Source organism: Metopolophium dirhodum, chromosome 2 (genome assembly GCF_019925205.1).
Source record: "Metopolophium dirhodum isolate CAU chromosome 2, ASM1992520v1, whole genome shotgun sequence".
Classification (NCBI taxonomy): domain Eukaryota; kingdom Metazoa; phylum Arthropoda; class Insecta; order Hemiptera; family Aphididae; genus Metopolophium; species Metopolophium dirhodum.
Genome location: NC_083561.1, coordinates 3,316,514 through 3,331,712, shown reverse-complemented (window position 1 = coordinate 3,331,712; position 15,199 = coordinate 3,316,514). Strand labels below are relative to the sequence as shown.

Sequence of the window (15,199 nt, the reverse complement as noted above, 5' to 3'; positions counted from 1 at the left end):
AATACGAACGATTTTGACGATGTTGACGATCGTAATAAATATAATAATAATTATAGTAATAGTAAAAATGATAATGATGAATCAAAAATTTTCTTGGAACTGGTTATGGTGTGAGAAAGTGGTCAACCTTAGGTTACCACCGTACACAGTGTACCTGTACAACACAGTTCAGCAACAGTACGCAAGCAAGTTGGTCACTGGTTGAATAAACAATATTGCTTTCGAAAAAATGACGTAAATATTTTTAGTTTTTTTTTTTTTTTTGTGATCTCGTAAACTTAGACTACGACGTAGGAATGGATTTTGCACTTAAAGTGATCGCAGTGATCGCGATCTACTTTTGCCCAATCGGTAAGTGTTATGTTTTTTAAATTATTTTAAAAATAGTGCTATTAGCTGTAATATTAAACTGTATACAACTATACAAGTCATCAACACAGTAGATACTCGTTTTTGACTGTCTCGTATATGTATATTGTATAATATATTTTATGAATTGCATAGAGTTCGTTAAATATTTTACGTAACTGGACATAATAGGATTATTGCTGAACTTAAGTTTTGTAAAGCATATTTCAAATTATCTAATCAACTTTAAGCTTATATAAACTATATACAGGTTAAAATAATATTGTTGTACACTTTTAAACTCAATTTTTATCTGTATAGATATTTACTAGTATGTAATACTCATATTAATGTAATATTTTGTATACTTACTGTTTGTAATTTAACTTATTCTTTTTCAAAGACTTATTAAGTATGCCGATCATAATATTATATTCGAGCTAGGAGTTTAGCTATAATAATAGCTATATAAGTATGCATTTTATAAATACTATAGGTAGGTAGGCAGGTACCTATAATGTCATGACCATTAACGAAGTCTGCATTTTTCAGTTATAACAAACTAATGTGTATTTAAGGTGTTGTCCATTAAATTATATTTATATCGCAGGCACAACTAACTATTTAAATATATACCCATATGTCCTATATACCCAGACAGCATTTTGTAATGATAATATTATAATAGTATTACAATAACGTTATACTAATATTATTCATTATTACAATGTTATAATAATATTATTAATCAAAAAATTACTGTCTGGGTATTAATCAAATTGGTAATAAAGATGAATCAAACTGAAAATATAAAATAAATGTAGGTATAAATATACCTTTTCTTGTCTTCACTGAAAAAAATATTATAACTTTTTTTTACATAGGTACCTATTATTATTGTCAACTGACTCTAAAGACTAAAATTTAATAAATATTTACATATTAAGACAGTGACATACAAATTACAAACAATTGCTCATACTATTGTTATTTTTTCAAACTGATGCCAAACAAATGATTAATTAAGTTTAAATTTGTTAAATTAATTAAATTAAATTTCCTTGATAGGCAACACAATTTTTATATTATGGGATGAGAGAAATAGATTGAAATTTTTATTTAAATTACCAGTTCCCTAACATTTTTAGTTCCCGGTGAATTAAATTTAAATTTAAAAAAAGCCAGACCGTTATTTAAAACACAGGGGCCGGATGTTGAGTTTTCTAGATTCAAATATTGGTGCCAAATACTGAAAAGCTTGTGTATTAATATTATATGCTATAAACCATTGTATTCATAACAGGATTTTGAGCAAGGTTCAATTAAAATTAAAAAACCCACTTTTATTGATATTTTTTGCAGTTGTTAATAGTATGGAAAAATACTATCAAAATCATAAAACTAATTAATAAATGTATTAACTAGACTCAATTTTTAATCAAGAAACAGGCCTAAATTTAAATTTTTATTTTTTTTTTGTATTTGAAAAAACGTTTACTAAAAAAATATAAAAACATCATCATAAAACCAATAAATATTACTCTCTTTGTTCAGAGTTACGAACATTATTTAACCTAAAATTCCGTGTACTTAAAAGTCATCATAATTTCAAGAAATAAATGTATGTTCAATCTAAATCAACAAGTCACCTGCTTGATATTAGTTACTATAATTTATTTTATATTTGGAGAAATTGGTAATAAATCGTAACAAGCTCACGGTGGGTAAAAGTGAAATCAGTGAAACCGATTTCAAATAACATTTAATGACAATTTATAAATGCTGGAAAATATAAAACATGCTCATCAAATCAGTATTTTGTCTAAGATTTTTTAAATATGTATGAGCGTGGCTTATAAAAAGTAACAACGATTTATTCATTTTTGTAGCTGATCATTTCAGACAATATTATGTTGAGATTAATATTCGGCCTTACTGTGAAAGCGTAACAATTCAATTCATCTTTTTAAATGTCGATTATGTGTATACCACATGGTTTACTATCACTTCCCACAATACCTTCTCATACATCGTTATGTAATTATTATTCTTGGAGCATAATAAAAAAAATAATGTATGTGGAGTTTTTTAATAATTATAATATGTGCTAAGGTCGCTAAAGAACGTTGAACTTTACTAGACATTCCCAGGACATGGTGTACCAAACTAATTTATATTAACCCTACTATTCCAGTAAATTGTAAATTTTATAATTTAATCATATAAAAATGTAGAATACAATGCGAGCACATATTTATAAATAACTGTAACTATAGATCAATAAATAATCTTTTTTATTATTATTTGTGTACCCATTTTTTTTATAGTTTTTTTAAATGCTTTATTACATGTTATATTTCTGAAAGATAAAACTGATTCGTTTTAAACAAATTTACAATTGAAGCTAAAAACATAAAACTTTAACTTATAAGCCTAGCAATAAACTAATATGAAATCATTTTTTTTTAAGAATTGATATATTATCTTTATTAATTATCCATAAATGTATTTCAATTTATTACTCACAATTGTTTTAGCCCTCCTTAATGTATAAAAATGAATGCGGTTACTAACTCACAAATAACCAGTATTCATTTTGTGACTTCGTATCGAATGTGATAGAATTACAATATTCAAATTAATTTCTATAAGAGGTTGTTAACTAAATTTGTACATACCTATATACTAATGCAAATTGTTTACCTTTATTGGGTTTTTTTTTATCATAACAGGTTTTATTTTGACTGTTATTGATACGTTTTCTTTTTATATTTATAAATGTAAAAAGGTTTATGGTTTTTAACTGATTTATCTCCATATTTTTTTATTCTAATACAAAAAATATTGTGAACGAGAATAACCTTGAAACTTATTACATACAAAATATTTAATATACTTTTATAATTATAATGAAATTTCATAATGTTTTATAATTTGTACCTATTATTTAAATACAAAGTTTATTATGATAAGAACCTTGATATTTTTTTCCCTTATACTTTATAATAATTGTATGATAGAGTAATGGCATTTTATAAAATAATAATTAAATAAAACTTAATATTAATATGTTTTTAAATTAATGTAATTTTAGTGTTATGTGAAACTGCTGCAGAAACTTTTGTCTGCCCTGAAGTCGGTGGAAACGGAAACTATGCTGATCCAGCTACATGTCGTCGATTTTATCAGGTATTTTATACATTCGATTGTATAAATGGGTATACGGGATGTCATGTGAGGATATACCCATTAACCATAGAGGGGGACTCGCTGTCCAGACAAAAATCGGTTTTACCTATAAATTAAAAAAATATATTAAAAACCATGAAATTAATGAAAATAAAATGTTAAAAGGTCAAAGTTTTTAGAAAAATAAACTCTATAAAATGGTTATTTTCAATTGTTTCAAAAATAAAAAAATTATTTTTTAAACTTTTTTACCAAAAAATTAGATTGAATTAAAAAATAAAATATATGTAGTCCTTTTCTCTGCGAGTCTAATAAAATAACAGGTTTATTATATATTTATTATCTCAGGAGATATCGCAATGGATAAATCCTCGCGAGATACTCTGTATATATTTCTAATCACGATCATATTTTCAGTGTGTAGATAATTTTCCATACTTAAATCGTTGTCCAGCTGGCTTATACTTTGATGATGTCAATAAATTATGTACGTTTAAAAATGAAGCACGATGTGGACCTCTTCCTTCAAGTAAGGTTTTATTCATATTAGTATGCAATACAATACTAACAATATAATATCATGACTTGATTTAGCTGAAGCTCCGAGTACAGAGAATCCTATTGATTTAGCTCCAAAATGTGATACAAGCCAGTGTACATTACCTTATTGTTTTTGCTCTAGAGACGGAACCATCATACCTGGTGGCTTGGACCCAAAAGAGGTATTTTTTTTAACTATTATCTAGATAATATTTTGACTATGTTTTCATCCCCAACAATTTTTTAGACACCTCAAATGATATTGTTAACGTTTGACGGAGCATTAAATCAAAATAATTATGATCACTATCAAAAAGTATTTTCCCACAATAAGAAAAATCCTAATGGATGTCTCATTAAAGGTACATTCTTTATATCCCACGAATACTGTGACTATAACATGGTACAAGAAATCGCACACAAAGGCCATGAGATTGCTGTTGAAACTGTGTCGTAAGTGTAAAAAAATATACAATATAACATAATGTACTCAAACAATTGTATAGGTTTATAAGTTAATTGTACAGATAAATTAAATTATTGATGTTTATAAAGCCACAATACTAATTAATAATTAATAAAATATACAACTAACTTTATTAGTTGTATATTTGATGCAAGAATAATAAATGTTCAACGTTTTGCTTTTTTTTATTATTCGGTTTTAATGTCTTTTTAGAGTTTAAATAAATGGCAATGTTCTAATTATTTTTAAAAACATATACAAGTAGAATTTATTTTATTTTTAAATACAATTGAACCCGAGCAGTCTTGTGAGCATGAATTTAATTTATTATTTAAAATTATTTTTTAACGATTTATTAATGACTAGTTACTAACTTATCTTAACTAATAATTAAATAAACGATAATAAAAACAAATCCGCTTTTATAGCTTGTTTTAAGGCTTGGTTAATTTATTTTAAATGCTTATTCTATAGTTAGTGTGCTTCAAAATCCATATTCTAATAGATAATATACATATTTGTTAAATAAAGTTCATTTATTAAATTGTGTATTTGTAGATTACAAAAAGGCCTACATGATAAGGGATACGAAGAGTGGGTCGCTGAAATGATTGGAATGAGAGAAATCTTAGTGAACTTTGCAAATTTAACCAAAAGCGATATAGTCGGTATGAGAGCACCATTCCTGAAGCCTGGTAGAAACACACAATATGAGGTTTTTATATTATTTATGTATATATATACAATAGATTTCCCTTTAATAGAATACAATAATAGTTTTAAAATAATGCATTAAAAACATAACATGACTGGAAAATGTTTAGAGCTCTCCAAGTACTGACTTTGATTTACTATATTAATTTTGTTCTAGGTAATCGAAGACTACGGGTTCGTATATGATAGTTCAATCGGTATACCTCCGTCTAGGGTACCAATATGGCCATACTCTTTAGATTATAAGATTCCACACGAATGCAAGTCTGGAACTTGCCCAACCAAATCATTTAAAGGTTAATTTCTAGACAAAAAAATATTAAAAAGTATAATCAATTTGAGTTTGATAATTTTACTCTTTTTTTTAATTAATGTACATTTTAATGTTACATTTTTCAAATAATAATTGCAGGTACATGGGAAGTTCCTTTGAACGCTCATTACGTGGCGACTTACGAAGGCGGTCACTGCCCATATTTAGATCAATGTGTATTGCATAGTCATGATGCTAATGAAGTATTCGAATGGCTCCGTGAAGATTTCGAACGGTATTATTCGCAAAATCGAGCGCCTTACATGATGCCTTTCCACACCAACTGGTTTCAAATTAAAGAGCTTGAAGATGGACTGCATAAGTTCATTGACTGGGCAAATAAACAGTAATCAATATTTATATAATTGCACGGGCTGATAACAACTTAAATAATTACAACTACATTTTCAATTTAGGCCGGACGTATGGTTTGTCACAACTACACAAGCATTAACGTGGATGACTGACCCAAAGACCACTAAAGATTTGTCTGGATTTGAACCATGGATGTGTGATAAACCCGATCAATTACCTTCGCCACCTTGTAATTTACCTAACAAATGTCAGTTATCATTTAAGCATCCGGAAACTAATGTTGTCGGAACGAGGTAATTTACTATAATATGTTTGTATTAGGTACGACTATACGAGTAAAGTATTAAACTGAGATTCTTATTACATGTTCGGGCGATATATTTATGTACGGTGGGAAATATAAAAATGATTACATATTAATCGGGCATTTTATACAATGACTAAGCTCTAGTGAGGAATATAAAATATGAAGTTATATTTAAGTTTCATTTATAAATAACTAAAAACTAAAGACAAAAATAATTTTATACATAGGTATATTATATATTTATCATTATATATTGCTAATTATAGCTAATACACTGATTACTTCCATAACATTTTGACGTAGGTACAAATTCATTTAGCAACATTGTACTTCGTTTAAAATGTAAAACCATTCTTTGTTATATTCATATAATTTTTAGTTGTAGACATTGAAGTTGGTAAAGTAACGTTTATAGACATAAACTTGCGTACTGCGTATACAGGGTATCATGGTAGGCTGTTGAATATAGTTGAATAAACATTATATATTTATGTGTAATATATATAGTACATACCTAAGTAGGTACTAATAGTAGTTAAGTATCAACAAAAGTTGGTAACAAACTTACAATTTATATTTTTAAAATTTGGTAATGTCAAGGTAATAATGATAGAGAATAGAGAAATATGACAATTATTTTTGAGTGCATTCACAATTTGTATTACCTTGATAATTGTTAGTGATTTAAAATTATGCGACCACTATCACCTATCCAATGTTTGGAACGTTCACTAAAAAAATGAATTCGTTCACGTTAACGTTCAGTGCTTAAAAAAGGAACCCGTTCACGTTCAAATTCATATTTTTTTCAAATTAACACGTTCACATTCACGTTCTTCTAAAATATAAATGCGTTCATTTCATCTTTCGTTTAATTTATTTTATTTTATTTGTATGCATCGTTTAAACTTTAAACACGAATACAAAATCGTGGAAATCATAATATTATTGTTTTTTTATGTCCAGGCATGCCCATTGGAATTTCATGTATTTTATTTTTATAATTCGTAATATATTATATCATATCATTATAGTAGGTATCGATCAATATTTATTAAATAATAAATAAATTTGAACGTCTTAAAAAACGTTCAAATTCATTAAATATATAAACGTTGTTCACGTTCACGTTCTATTTGAAAAAAACGAGTGACGTTTACGTATCGTTCACTAAATATGAACGTGAACGTGTGAAGAACAAGTGTTCATGAACAACGTTCTTTCCAAACACTGCACCTATCGCATATAGCTTGTCTATAAATTATAATATGTGTGATAAGATAATATAAGAAATCAAATACGAACTGTAGTTTTAATATTTTTTCAATTTTTGCCCAACTTACTACATAATTTATTTGCACAAATACCTTCTTAATTTAGTGATTTAATACTTGGCAATACAGAAAATGTTTAAATCTAACTACATAAATGTGAAATGAAAATCTCGTTACAGGCTAAACTCCGGAACTACTTATCAGATCTTCTTGATTTTTTTTTTAATCGAAAGAGTATATCACGGAGAAGGTTCTTATGAAAGAAAATTTTAGGAAAATCCACCGGAAAAGTAGGAAATCTGGATGTAAAAAATACAATAGTGACGCCATCTGTCCAGAAAAAAATAAACTAAATAATAAAAAATGTAGTTTATTGTTGCAGATTAAAATAATAATAGAGTATTATATATTGGTTGCTATTGGTTAATCGGGCATGTTTGTTGATTTGTATTATTATTTCTTGTCAATATATAAATATATATAAGAAAATGAATGTTTATGGATAGATTAGACCTCTAGGAAGAAGATAGGCTAAATTAAAAAGGGTTACATTTGGTTTTTTTTTATTCATCAGATTTTCGTACGGTTAGGTTAGGTTAGGATGTTGTATTAATTGATTAATTAATCCACAGTAGGTGGAATTAAGTAAAAATGACAGACTTGGTATAACTTTGATACTTTAGTGTTAAATCATAAGTACGCTTACGTAAAATAGTACGGGGTCCACGATCTACCGCAGGTAGATTGCCAACCTGATAATATACTGCTGCGAATAAGATTTTTTAATCCGGGTAACAGAAAAGTTAAGGGGATTCCATACCGTTATTTTCTGTTTTTGTCTAACACACGCGCGACATAGGATTTTAGATGGATTCTTTGCCAAACATACCAATTGATCTAATGAAGCGATAAGAATTATAAAAAAAAATTTGAATTTGTCATGAAGTCTTCTTGACTTTCCCACAATTTTTATTTTAGCTTCTCCAAAAATTGAAATACAAAAATGTTTAAATACTCTTTTTTTAATATGGCGTTTTCTGGAATTCGGGGGGATAATATCAAAAATGTGGGAAAATCGATTTTAAGTAGACTTGACGACGAATTCAAATCTGTTTTCAGTATTCTTATCGCTTCATTATAGATCAATTGGTATGTTTGGCAAAAATCACGTCTACAATACTATGTGGTGTATGTGTTAGACAAAGACAGAAAATCACCGGGTGGAATACTCTTAAGATAAATTTTGAACACCATACACCAAATATTAAATAACGAATTGAACAAAGTTTTAGTCATATAGAGTTGGTACATTTGACGGGCAACGAAGTGCACGGAATCAGCTAGTAATTTTATAAAATCTCGGGAAATATGCAGAATAACTAGATATTCCACAATTCACATAACAACATAACATACTTAATATGTTAAAATCTATATAGATATAAATAATAGTATATTTCATAATATGTTCGTATTTATACACAAATATTTACCAACGTTAAGAGGACGTAACACTGGTATTTTTTGTCTCCGTCTTACCAGTGCGTAAAATACCAAATTTACGCTCAGTAGCTTCGTTAGTTTAAACATGAGAGTGAATTGACCTATTATGAAACTTGATGGTAAGAACATTATCTGTGTTTGTACGTTGGTTTTTTACGATAAATGATAATTCAGTTTTTAAGTGAGTTATGAGCATTTTTAATTTACGGTATATTATATACGCATAACTTGCTAAAAAATTGAACCATCGTAAAAAACCGGTGATACGTCCTCTTAAATTGAGTCAACACGTAAAAGTATTAAAATTAAGTTGTTTTATATGATTTAGATAAACAAGTTAATAATGAATGTATGATATAATTACAGATATTTGTCAACGTGTAAGGAGTGTCCAAGGAAATATCCATGGCTGGGTGATTCAAAAGGAACTGGTGTTGCTGGAGCCGATGTGTACTCTCCAGACAACTTAAAATAGTTTTATAATTATATTTTACTTTATAAACCAAAAATATTTATTATTTTCTTTTTTCAATTTTTCAATTAATTTAATTTTTTATTTTTAATTCAGTTTAAATTATTTGACAAAAAACCAATTAAATGTTTTACTAATTATTTTAATAAATAATAAAGTTTTTTAGAATTTTATAAATGGTATACAATACATGTTTTAAAACATTTTTCGTACAATTTAGATTTTTTTATTTAATCCTATATTTCTAATATTTAAATAGTCTACTAGTGCCAACAAATCTATACTAATATATAAAGCTATAAAGCTGTAAGGTTTGTGTGTTTGAACGCGATAATCTCCGGAACTACTGGTTCGAATTGAAAAATTATTTTTTTGTTGGATAGTCCATTCATCGAAGAAAGCTATATGGGCTATATAACATCACGCTACGACCAATTAATAGAAGTGCTCAAACAGGGATTTTGAGATTTACAATGGAAATATTTGTTTATAAATGGTTGCTATTGGTTATAGGAGAAATAATTAATAGAAATAGTATTTATTTATTATTGTTTGCTATTGGTTAATCGGGCAGATCAGGTAAAAACATGAATCAAATGGAATTTTCACACTTTGCCTACCAGGGTGGCTGAGTTGCACTTACTGCAGTGAGTTACATCAAAAAGAAGTTGAACAATCACAACTTTTTGTCATTTTTTATGGGCCACGAAGTGCGTAGGATCATCTATATTATATATAAATGAATGTTTGTGTGCAGATCTCTGGGAAGAAGATGGACTAAATTAAAAAGGGTTAAATTTGGTTTTTTTTTATTCAACGGATTTTAGTACAGTTAGGTTAGGTTAGGGTTATGTATTAATTGATTATATTAATCCACCGTATTTTATCAAAATAAACTTGGTATAACTTTGATACTTTAGAGTTAAATCATACACTTACGTACAAACAGCACTGGGTCCGCGATCTACCGCAGGTATAGATTGCCTACCTTATAATATACTGCTGCGAATTAGAATTTTTATTCCAGGCAACAGAAAAATTAAGATAAATTTTGAACACCATACACCGAATATTAAATAACGAATTGAACAAAGTTTGAGTCATATAGAGTTGGTACATTTAACGGGCAACGAAGTGCACAGGATCAGCTAATTATTTATATAACAATTTACATAGATACAAGTATACAACTGAATCAAGTTAAATTACCTAATACTTTAAAATTAAATTTACTCAATTAACTTCTTAGTCACATATCACATCGCCCGCCGCAGCGAAGAAGGTTAGTAGTTTGTAGTTGTAGTTGTCATCTGTTTTTGTGTAGTTATCGCGAAACTGATAGTAGCATAAAACAATCAAAGATGTACTATACAATAAAATTCAGTTACTACCGTCTTCACGGGAACTATACACAAAAAAAGTTATGACAACTTGAAAAAAAAAATTTTAAAAACAGAGATACGACCTTCTTCGCTGCGGCGGGTAACATATATATCATAATTTGAGTTTGAAAAATAATTATTTACATACGTATTTAACAATTTAAATTTTAAACTATAAGTAGATGGGTAACCCGGTAACCGTAACTGTATCTATGATTAAAAGTTAATATGTACATAATTGATAATATCATTATTCATTAATAATAATATATTAGTATAATATTATAAATTAATTATAATCAATAATTATGTTTGTATGGTTAATAGTTATAATGAGTTAACAGATATTTAATATTAACATTTTTAAACTTAACTTAAAAAATATATTTTAGGTATCAAACGGTTGTACCTATACTTGTATTAGATAGGTAGTATAGATACTGACTACCTAATTAAGTCTATAGAGTATAGGTATGTAAATGTATTAGTAATTTCTCCCGAAATAAATATATTTTATACTTTTACATACATATAGGCTATGACAGATATAAAACTGATATAAATAATAAAATAATAATCATAACCGTAGGTATTCAATATATTATTAATATTTATTTGTGTAAAAATATTTGTTTGGAGTTTGAATATCAGAATATACCTATCAATAATTTCGAGTTGAAACTTTTATACTTTGATTTATAAGCTGTCTAATAGCACTTGAGATATATCAAAATTATCAGCGATATCATCATGGACGCACTAGAACTATTAAAAAGCTACGATATACTTAACGGGACGCACTCGGGCGACTAAGTCCGAAAATACAAAATGTTCTATTAAATTGTCATTTATTTTAATTATATAATGTTTTCAAGACGTAATACATTACAACGTATCATGAAAATTAGTACTTACCTAGGCTAAGTACCTACTGTTGGGTTCACTAATACGACGTTTGAGAATTATATACGACTTCGGAAATTCACTGCATGTTGGATAAAGATATAAATCGTCGATGCAGTTTTAAACTGGTGATATCATTGTCTTGAAATCTTTTAGGACGACTTTGCCGCAGATCGTCAAACACCTGTATCATTATTTCGGTAGTGGATTGTATCTTGGCTTCGGACGAATTATTCACTGCTGTGATATTAAACATAATAATAATTAATAATCTGATATAGGCTACGACAATTTTACACTGTATTATAATCAATGAATGTTGTAAAAAATATATTTACTGATTTAATACGAACTATTATTAAACAGTTATATGCTGCCCATAGTTACAAGATTTGTAAAGTTTTTTTAAAACCAGTCAGTGGGTCCCATTATTTTTTTACAAGAATAAATAAAAAAAAATAGAGTGTGTTGGTTGTTTGTAGTTAGTATGAGTTGTGTGCAATACAACATTAAATCGCATATTTGTACGTATTCGGCATCTGTACCTAGACCATTTTTTACATCTATAATATTACTAGCTGTCACCCGCGTGATCCGCCTCCGTGGAGAGTTGTTGGCAAATTGTGGGGCTGTTTCGTGGCTCCACCAATCCTGTCTATCTATCTTGCAACATTTTTTTTTTTTTATGAAGAGTAATTGAACTGTATGCAGAGTAGTGTAAAACTGTTAAAAACTTATCTTAACTTTTCCGTTACCCGGAAAAAAATTCTGATTGTTCAACTCCTTTTGGGTGTAATATGATGTGGAAGCAATATCTTTTTAAGTGTAAATGATATTATAACCAGCTCGACCGGCGTTATCCGGTGAGATTCGCAGCAGTAGATTATCAGGTAGATCGCGGACCCCGTGCTGTTTGTACTGGTGGAAGACATAAGAACGTAAAAATGAAATAAGAAAAAAAAAGTTGTATTGTACGAAAGCACAAAAATCCCAGATACCTGTGTGTCACGCTTAATAGATATTAGGTACATTTGGAACTATATATTATATTTTAACAATTTATTATAATATAGAAAAAATAAACTGATTTATTCAAATTATATTTATTTGTATGTATATTATGTATGACATTTTTAAATAACTATTTATATGAAATATTAATTTTGGCACAAATATATTATAGTATGGATGTAAGTATTGTATATTGTACTCAATTATGTATCTGTTCACTGTTTGAATGTATAGACATTACATAATATGTGGTTTTACACATAATAATAATTCACGTGATAATAATATAAATACTAATTTCATAACAATTATTTCAATATTTAAAAAGCTTATTCGTCGTAATGAGTAAAATTATAATTACAGTTAACTCAATTTGTGAATAAATAATATTATAATATTATGTGTGTTTATGGCTAGGTATATATTTATTTAAATTAGCAGTATAATATAATTATGTACCAATGACCAGTCGCGGTCCTGCTTAATCAGAGTTTATTAGTATACGAATGTTCGCATATAACTATATTTCATTGTTTATTGTCTATATTATGTTATGTATTACATATGATTTTTGTATATATTATTATAGCTGTTCTTATATAATGATAACTATATTGATTAAGCTTATTTATGTTAAAATTGTTACTTATTTACAAATGTCACTATTTTAAATGTATTTGAAATTGGACAATTCATCCATAAATTAATAAATAAAATACATTAATATAAGCTACAGGTGACAAGACTTGGTTGATTGCATGCGTTTCGTCCAGGATCTTCATTACAAATGTAATTGTATTATTATATTACCAATTTAACCCACGTGAGGGACGATAAGCAACAACCAAACGTGGTTCTATAAGTAATTCACTTTATTTATTAAAGTAAATTAATTATCGGCGATTTAAGTTGGTCTGAATGCGTATCTAATTTGTATCTTAATTATTTTCTAACATGTCGAAAGCATTTAGCCAGCATAATATAAACAATCAATAAATAGATAAATGTGCATTATAAACTAATAATTATTTTAAAAAAATATATAAAACGCATTTCAACGGAATTCCCGTGATTTTTCAAAACGTAAATTGTAGGTTAGTGTGTCAATCGCTAAAAATTACATCTTTGAAAATATCATGAAACACTGATAGAACGAATCAATATATCAATATAACATTTAACATTTTAAAATTTGGATATTTACGTGAAACCAATTTTTAACAAAATTGACTTTAATTTTTGCAATAATTCAAAACGAATAACCATAGATTGGTAGGTAAGTAGGTACCTGAAATATTCATTAAATATTTATATTGGCATTTAATGAAATGAAATAGTTAATAGTTTTAAAAATAGTTTGTCTCCTTTGTGTTATTCAACATATATTTGTTTGATAATACAATTTTTGTTTTAAAATTTACTGAAATTCAAAAAAAATGTAAACTTAAATCCACATAGTATTTTAATGAGTACCTTGTGTCCATGTATATATATAATAATAATAATAATTTATTCAACTCAACTTAGGTAGGACACATAAATATAAATTAATTTAAATGATAATATGAACTGACCTGATTACCCCTCTCTTGAAGCAAGCTTGTGATGAAAGGGGGAGGCTCAAGATATTAATTACCTATGCAAGTAATAAATTATTAACACATTTTTTAAATTCATGAAAGTGTAAATAGTAGTAAAACGCCAGTGTCATATTAATGAATTTAAAGTAATACATGGCTGTCGTTGTCATCAAATATGAACAACAAAATTAAAGTAGTGTATAGAAATCAATGATTATCGATTATTGTAAAAGATTACGGCCGCGGCAATTAGTACGATAAGACTAACTTCAATAAATATAATAGTATATCCAACACTAGAGTACAATGAGGTTAGGTTAGGTTAGGTTATGTAGTGCCAATGAGGTAGTAAAAATAAACGAGTATAATATGATAACCCCTTGTTAAATAATAATAATTTACAGTTTAGTTTACCTACTAATGCTTATAGTAAAATAAATTACTTTAATCACAATCATATCATAAAATATACTATCGTTAGGTACTTAGCAAATAGTAATATTATAGTCTGGCAGATCACCTTCGCTCAAAATCGTTTTTCGTATTAATAATTTTATATCATTGAATTCAAATTTAACACATCCATTGCAGTGTCACACTAGACACCAGCAGAACGTTACCCAAGTTTTTTATATTATCTACAATGTTTTTTTTTCTTTGACCACTCTAAATGTTTCAATTAATATTACCTACCATTATAGCGATAACACTGGCGTGTAACACAGGGTCCAAGCGTTGCTCAGGCCACACCTTAAATATGGGTGGGTAGGCATTGATAGAAGAAAAATAGGAAATTTTATAGGTCGGTATAACAGTGTTATGAGGGGTAGGTCACCTAAAATTATTTGAGCAACACAAATTTTTTTATGATACAGCCACTGG

The 15,199-nt window shown here is 27.6% G+C and overlaps 1 protein-coding gene across 1 annotated transcript; it reads left to right on the top strand.

Moving 5' to 3' along the window:
- Window positions 1-162: 162 nt before the first annotated feature.
- LOC132939417 (chitin deacetylase 1) lies at window positions 163-9,656 on the top strand. The gene is made up of 10 exons (XM_061006573.1): window positions 163-351; window positions 3,443-3,537; window positions 3,955-4,066; window positions 4,132-4,259; window positions 4,325-4,530; window positions 5,102-5,258; window positions 5,415-5,553; window positions 5,670-5,916; window positions 5,987-6,178; window positions 9,336-9,656. The coding sequence occupies exons 1-10, from the start codon at window positions 297-299 to the stop codon at window positions 9,442-9,444; spliced, it is 1,440 nt and encodes a 479-aa protein (XP_060862556.1). The 5' UTR covers window positions 163-296; the 3' UTR covers window positions 9,445-9,656.
- Window positions 9,657-15,199: the final 5,543 nt, after the last annotated feature.